The 8,758-nt window shown below is 34.4% G+C and overlaps 1 protein-coding gene across 1 annotated transcript; it reads left to right on the top strand.

Moving 5' to 3' along the window:
* The first annotated feature begins 7,427 nt into the window (after positions 1–7,427).
* On the top strand, positions 7,428–7,904 carry LOC127831457 (uncharacterized). The gene has a single exon (XM_052356440.1). It carries the CDS (start codon positions 7,428–7,430, stop codon positions 7,902–7,904), a length of 477 nt encoding a protein of 158 aa, XP_052212400.1.
* Positions 7,905–8,758: the final 854 nt, after the last annotated feature.

Here is an 8,758-nt window from a genome sequence, read left to right as displayed (position 1 = left end):
ACGTGAAGCCATATGTTTCTAGACTTTCTATAAACTAGAAAAAGTATGCTTAGATTTAAAAAAAGACCGTGTTATGAGTTGGTATGCTGCATTTATTAAATATTGCACACAATATGTTGAAAAGTTAGGTTGGCGAGAAAAACCTTATATATCATGATAGTGTATTACTATATTATTGTTACATATAAATTAACATATAATATGAGCGAGTGGGAGAGATTTTTTTCTTATATCATAAACAAATATATTATATTATGTTCGAAGATGACACTGATTGTGCTTTAAACCCTTAACAATAAAAAACCTTAAACGATACAAATGCTGTAATGCTAGTTAACATTGTCTGCATTTTTTTACCGGAAGAAGTCGTCTTAACCAATTAAAGCGTAATTGAACACACGGCACAAGATAATTCCTGTTAATGTACATACGGAGGGCACTTAAGTGCACTACACCGCCCCTCAACTAAATAAAATAGAGCCTGATCGAGATTTCCATGACTCGCGTCAAGTGCCTCTGCGTTAATGTCCATACAAACGTAGTTTTTTCCAGGCTGGGAAGCTTCCGACGACATGAGATAACCTCGACACTCCAGCGTCCATCCACTGTAGCAGGAAGTTCTCGCTGGTATCATTATGGTTGTTTTTCCGCGAGACAAACAGAGGGCGCATGGCACCTCCATGCTATTGAGAGTCGTAAACGCTGTAGTCGGTGTTTCATACTCTGAGCCATAAATTAGTGAACGGGCTCCCTGTTCCGCACTTTCGACGTCGTAAAATTGTGGATCGTTGGGTAGACAGAGATACTCCGCAGAGCCTGGTTGCCCGTAATGACCACTGGCGGCCTGGCCGGTGTATACCAGCGATGTCGTCGTGATGTTTGGGCATGCTTTCCTTCCCCAACGAATATAACGAATATACGTGAAAACATTTTGTTTCCGTACTGTTGAATTTAACGCCGCATTGGTATCTAAATACATTCACTATTGAGTGAATTAGCTAATTTGCGTCAGACAATTTAACACAATAATTGTGTGTAAAATTAAATGTTGTATTATTTACCAGAGGTTAACGTTTCATTTTGGGCAATCACTTTATATTCATATTTATAGTATAAATTCGAAATTTGTTTCCTGCTCAATTGAGCATTCCCAATTCGTGCCTGCTATTTTATTAAGATATTAAAACATAATTAACCCTTCACTTGTTTTTCCAGAGCGTCAATTTTTATGGTCGTCTCAGCTTTGAACTGTTCGTGATATATTTACTATTCAATCACGTCTTTCTCAGATTCAAACCGGTTGGACGCGTAATTAATGCACCCTGGTTCAAGAGCGTTTGTACCCATTAATAAGGACAATGCAAGTATTAGATGCATGATTGTTGCTTACTCGAGTTGGTATAATTCAATGCGAGATGTAAAGTCCCTAAATAATGCCGTAATTCTCACGTGACAGACACCGTAAAGAAAATAAAATTATTATTGCAATGATGATAAGCACATTGAAATTCAAACTGACCTGCGTCTTTAAAAACAATACGTGTGTTTGTCGTTTGTAAAGATGATATTTGCCGCATTGCCCTGCTTTCAGCTTCATGCGCCTTTGAAGCAGCTCTCGCACCAGGAAGACGGAATTAAATGATATATATATGACACGCAATACGCCAATCTAAATATATTAACATTACTTCCTTGAAGCTGACATCGGTGTTTCTTTTAATTAGTTATACATTCAAAATTCTGCATCAGCGGTACACAGTACCAAGTGTGCTGTTCCCATTTTCAACATTATTATTTTGTAAAGGCTACGATAAGTAATTCTTCATCTAATAATAAAACAAATATTTATACATAACGAATTTATTAAACATCTTTGATAATTAAGGAATGGATTATCAAGGGCATTTTATCAAGTAATATTCATTCCTCAGGTGACATTTTTAAAGCATTGTTCACGTTGTACTGTTCAATATTATCTATTTTTAAATTTAATATTTTCGTATTCAAAGCGGTTGATGCACCCCTGATCATTTGCTTTCAGGCCTAATAGTAAGCTTCGCTTAAACTACCCGAAACCTGTTTTAATTGAGAGTAAGAGATTGTTTGAATCATCCCTGGTATTTAAGTACCACAAGGTTGTAAAAACAAGTCACATAACAACCACGATACGGATAACCTTATTTGGTTTTCAAATTGAGAAGAAACCATTCGACAAATCAAAATCAAATAATAACTTAAGCGTTTATCGTTTTTACTAATTGTTAAGACTAAGACAGCCCTTGTACAAAATAAGCATTTTAATATATTGGCTGGAATTATTACACTTACGACTATTGTTTCAATTTTAATATATTGGCTGGAATTATTACACTTACGACTATTGTTTCAATTTTAATATATATGTGTGTGAGAAAGTGTCACAACACACAAACAAACTAGAAATACAATTTAAAGCGTACTACCTCATTGATTGTGGTAGTGGACATAAACTATTTAAATTCACTTTTTTATTACATCATATTCGATGTAACATTTGCAAGCGGTATGTATGCTAAACAATAACCATAACGATGAAGGAAATACAAAGCTCATACAAAATAACTATGGATTTATAAATGTATATGTTCAAGCATCCTTTTAGGGATATATATATTCGAATAAAAGACGTGTCCGCGTATGAACCCAGTTAAGTACCTGTTTGCATTTATTACACTAAGTTTGTTTAATATGTTCATGACGAATTCACAAATTATTTCGATTCAATGCATTTCAAATAAAATTGCTGAAATAAAAAAGTTCATTCTGCCCTTCACAACATAATTGCATCATTGCAGGTTTTTAAATCTTTTTTATAAATTGTGTTATTCTTAATACTACTGTGTCACATCGGAAAACATTCATCGTTTGTTACAGTAAAACCATTAATGTGTGAATAAGCGTAAAATATGACATATATTCATTTACATGTAAATTTATTTATCTTACTGATTTTCATTCCACATTGAAGTCATTTGCTCCTGAAAGTATTCATGCAAATACATGAATAAGTGAATCGGTTGCCATTAGTAGAAATGTACACGTTGTATAATCATTAGAGTCACTGATATTATGGTCGATTTGAAAACAAATAATCTTTTTTTATTTATACACTTTTCACATTAATACATTTCAAATTTTGAGTGGTTTTGCACGTTATGTGAATTTCAGCAATTTCCTATAAGACCAGCTTTTTTTTACAATGGTTTATGATAACAACGGCAGACAAAAGCATTCTCATACACATGGATATTTAAAGTCTTATATGGGGTTGGTTCATAACCGCTTGTGTCTGTTTTTTTACACAACAGGAATAAAAATGCATTTTTTACACAACGGGAATAAAAATGCATTACAATAAAGTTGTCTGTCATATAACATGGTATAACACAATGCCCATCTGCGATATCATTATTTCTTCATTAAAGTTTGAATAATCATCACCAATCAAATGCTGTGTTGATTAAATCACACGCCACGACTTTAATAAACTGCTGTCATATAAGAGGACGTACGTCATAACATATGTTGATCGTATAGTGTTATAGCCTACCCGGGAGCTATAATTTCCGTGTTTTTCTGCTTCCCCTTGTTTGAGCTAGATCTCAAATGAGGAAGAGGGAATCATATGCATCATCAATAACAAGAGTCTGTCTTTTGTAATACTAGCGTTAACGTATTTTTGTTCAATCAAAAGGTATGCAATATGAGATTAATTAACCAATTAAATTGCGTCAACATAATGTCCGTGATGTTGTGGCTGGTTTTTTTCATCCTTAGTTGAACAATAACTTCCTTTACGTTCTGATTATTTTTTCATCAGTGGTGAAAACAGTGTGCAATTCTGCATGAAGCACATTTTAATATAGTTTTTATATGAGAATTGTTGTTAAACGATTGTTATTCCAATAAGTAACCAAATTACATTACTGATTATTGGTAAACGCAATTACTTTTGTTTGTCTTAACACCAATATGGTTATATCGGAGCGGCAAAATAGCGCATGGTCAGCATAATGAAACTTCTAAGTGTCTGACTAAGTTTGCTGATGAAAGTCAGATATAATTTGGAATATGCGCCTATGCCGTTTGAAATTAAATGAACAATAGTATAAAATATTGCCAGTAATAATTGTTAATTATAAGTCTGTTAAAAAATGAAAATATAAAAAGAGCCGCTTTTATTTATTATTAGGAAATAAACGATTGCTTTGGTTTTATTTTAACGCATTATATAATTATATGTAGGACTGATATGTTTATTTAGTTATTACTAGAAAACTGACAGCTCATATCTTCAGTTTATATTCAGCCTATTAAAATGTGTTTTTAAGTTCGGTGACTTAAGTAAATTCGTGTATTGTTATTATTATTATTAATCACAAACAATTGGTTTTGTAAATTACGACCTTGTTCAAGGCTAAAATTATTGTTGTCGTGTAGTATTTTGAGAAATATAACAAGTAAATTGCCATGATTTGATACAAATTTATTTTAAAATGTGTGATTGTAATTTTTTTAAATAATAATTGGAACAATACACGAATGATTGAAGTCTCCGAACGTTTAACTTGTATTATTCTTGTTACCGTCAGCTAGTATTACACTACAAAGATAATGCCGAAAATGCATCACACGTTAACTAAGTAATGCCTGGATCACCGCCCGGGAAGGGTCAGTGTAAAGCATTTGGATTTAAACTTGTTTAATAGCTATCCTTACGTCAGTCTTCATTTCGTAGCATTTAATAGATAAAATTCATCTTTACCTATCTTTAGGGGCAATACAAAATAATATATACTTGAACATATAAATATGTATACGGAATTAAGCACACTTATTTCAGGAAGCAGTTCAGTACCCCATTCGTTAACCAAGATTCGATTTATTCATCCGGTTCGAGTGTTTCGGATTACAGAGTGTAACTTTCTTCTATGCTATTTCGCAAGAGCTCCACTACGGCCCACATTTATTTATGCAATTCCTATCTCAACGAACACCTGGCTGGTTCGGAAATAGATATTATACACTTGAAATCGCTAAGGCCAACGCAACCGGCCAAATAAATTCTCGATACGACGTATCGTAGATAGTCCAGTGCAAAGTATTATACACGCTAAATCGCTAAGGCCAAGTATATGTATTTATTTTCCCCCAAATTCTATGACAGATTTGAAAAATTATTTTAAAAACTTGCGCATTGAATCTAAATACATTTCAAGTCCGAAGTCAGATAAATGAACGCCATAATTTCTGGCACATCCTCTGTTTTTTAGATTTAGATCGAACCCATGACCTCCCTGTCGCAAGGCGGACACCATATCATTTACACCACGGTGGCTCAAACAGAGCATTCGAAATTAAGAAAACTAATATTAATGTAGGTTCTATTAATGTTGTGAAATGTAATTGTTTCATTATTATTAATATTGAATATTGGTTTCAAAAATATTTTAGAAATAACACATTTTGATAAAAATATAACATATCGTATCATCGTTGCCTGCGGTCTTGCACATATGCCGCCAACCAAGTTTCTTAATGTGTCTCGCTTTTGGGCGAGTCTTGTCAATCTGCTTGGCATATGCATCAAGGTCTCAAAGCTACAAGGTTCAAGGCCGCCCTGTCTACCTCTTCAATGATGGGTTACAGATGAGTCTTGTCGTATTGGATGCAGGCTTGCAGAGTTTTGTATACTAGTATCCATCGCCCACGTCTGTAAAGGATTCTTCTGCAACCGGATGCTGCATTGTTCTTTTCCAAGAACCTTGTTTAGCCACAAAATCTTAAGGGTCTTCTTGAGGCTGGTTTTGGTGAAGACCTTGATTGTCTTTATATAGAAGACGATGGTTCCTCAGGTCTCTGCTCCGTAGAGTAAAACAGGCTTCACGAGGGTATTCAATAGCCTTATCTTGGAGTTGCTCTGGATTATTGAATGTTATTCAACTGATGGTAAGGTGTCCGTTATTAACCGATGCGGGTTCTGACTTCTGTTTTAATATATTCAAAACCTACTCAGACTGCAAAAGTGAAAAATGGACAATTTACCAAAGATCTCATTAAATCTTTGTGTTCTGATTTGGTTAATCGTCGAACAATTTTAAATACACGTCGACGGCAGTCGAAATTTAGTTCAATTTTATAGAAAAATGAGCAAAATTAGAACACATCAAACAATCAAGTTTTTTTAAATTGCAAATCACACTTGTCATCGACACGTATTTCTAAACAACGCATGTATTGTGCTAATACAACCAATAGGCTTTTTACTCATCAAAATGTTCCACCAATCCGTGCGAAGCCACGCTACATCCGCATGCATCCGTATATAAAAATCGAAATCCTAACGACAACTTAGCAGTCAATTACGAGTTATCAGAGTACATAAGCCTTAACCTGATTCGATGACTTCTTGCTGTGGGGATAACTACTGTGCGGCGAAGTTTTCTGTGCAGAAAAAGCGTGTATAAATTATACACCAAACAGGTTTGAATACGAGAAAGGTGTTCTTGAGAAACTGATTTATCTGGATGATTTCAAAACCGATGCTTCTGCGAGGATTTCTTCTTTGGAAAGACAATGCCAATGTAATGTTTTATTAAAGAAACTCATACTTATTGCTCTGTGTCGCTATTTCTAAATAATATTAGTTCAAACATCTAACTGGATATTCCAAATTTCATTACGAATATTTACATCTTTAGGCTGTTTGGAAACACAAATACTCTTATAATTGCAAAACCAAAAAGCCCCAATAGGACATCAAAAGCACCTTAATAACTTTTTTATAATAAAGTCGACGTTCATGTTATAAAAAGGCATTTTAAATAAACAATTGTTAACGAGATACTTACCTGGTTGAGACCTAAAGAAATTCAGGCTTTAAGCATTGTCGCCGTTCTTCAACTCTATGTTAACATAAACACTTAACAAACATTTGCAAAGTCTTATTTTTAAACAATTTTACATTAGAAGGATGACACAATCCGTATCTTTTTTAAATCATCTATTATCTTTTCATATAATTACATATTTTTCTAACCGATACCCCACACAATACAACAATCGCAGTAAATTTATTCATACGAAACTTAAATGCGTGACTAAAAAAATAAAACATGTTTATTTATCTATGACATTCTTAATACATTTAAAGGTAACATTGCCATTTTCACTGTCAGTTGGTTTTATATGAGTTCGAATACATGGTATTTATAACCATACAATCATATTTATTATTGTAGTTTATTATAAATGTAATGGGATTGCAATTAATGATATATAATACTTCACTTACAGGTGCATCTACGCCCTCTCCACTGACACAACGTAGTGCGTCTACGTACGTTCATTGGGGCATGAAAACGTGTCCGAACTTGACAACTACGACAATGGTATATAGCGGACAGGCAGCCGGTGGTCATTATCAACACACGGGCTCTGGTGAATACATTTGCCTCCCAAACGACCCCGAGTATGACAAATACAATCAAATCAATGACGATCATAGATCACTGATGTATGGGGCTGAGTATGAAACACACCAAAATCCTCCAGCTTTAGGCGATCTCTACGATAATGACGCACCGTGTTCTATTTGTCTTGCTCGCGGAAAGACAACATTGATGATACCTGGCCGCACATCGTGCTACAACGGATGGACCCAGGAGTACCAGGGGGAGTACCATTCCCATCAAGGGAAAGGATATGTCTGCATGGATAGAAACGCCGAGGCGCTGCATTCCAGCTTTACCCACCTAAATGGAGCCCTGTTATGTAGTGTCGAAGGTCGGTGTGGTACATTGAAATGTCCTCCGTACGTCGAGGGAGCAGAACTAGCCTGTGTCGTTTGTTCAAACACAACATGAATGTTCGTATGATACAAGCAATACAACATTATATTCATTTATCTTTTTTTTTCAAACTTGCTTTGAATATTTATCTTTCTAATTTAACCTAGTCGAAAAATAAATGTATTGACATTAAAACAGTATATATACACATTCGATTACGTACGTATACTATTATATCCATATAAGTTTTGTAAAACATTTCAAAAGAGAAAAAAAGCAATAACATCACTTGCATAGCTAATGCAGTATTTGTAGGCTATACGTGTTTAATATTTCATTGCTTCTGCTTTACATAATAACGCATATTAATATTTAGTAGTGCTTTATTTACAGGTATTGAAATTGATCTAACAAAGTTCTTAAATCAAATACAATAACAATTTCGTGTAATTTAGAATGTCAAAGGAGATCTACATCAACTGCGGTAACAGTGATTTGTAAATACATTTATCGTCTGCAAACATCTTCAGAAAAGTTATAAGTTTTATTAGTTATTTGAAAACCGAGGATGATACCGGATTATATCGAGGCTATTATATGATGATGTTCCAAAGTTTGCATGTTTTGTCAATATGCCGCATACTTTTCTTAGAAACTTTTGCGAAACAACTTTACATTTAATTGATCATTGTTGTTAAAGTAATATTATTAAATAGATGTATCTATGTGTGTGTGTGTGTGTGTGTGTGTGTGTGTGTGTGTGTGTGTGGATGCGTGCGTGCGTGCGTGCGTGCGTGCGTGCGTGCGTGTGTGCGTGTGTGTGTGTGTGTTTTATTTAACATTTGCCTTAAAATATGAACATGATCTGGCGGTAGAGAACTGTCTAATTTCGAACTAACAGCTGATGTCGACATGTGTTATTGTTCATT

The sequence above is a fragment of the Dreissena polymorpha genome, chromosome 5 (assembly GCF_020536995.1).
Source record: "Dreissena polymorpha isolate Duluth1 chromosome 5, UMN_Dpol_1.0, whole genome shotgun sequence".
Lineage (NCBI taxonomy): Eukaryota > Metazoa > Mollusca > Bivalvia > Myida > Dreissenidae > Dreissena > Dreissena polymorpha.
This window is presented reverse-complemented; position numbering and strand designations above follow the sequence as displayed.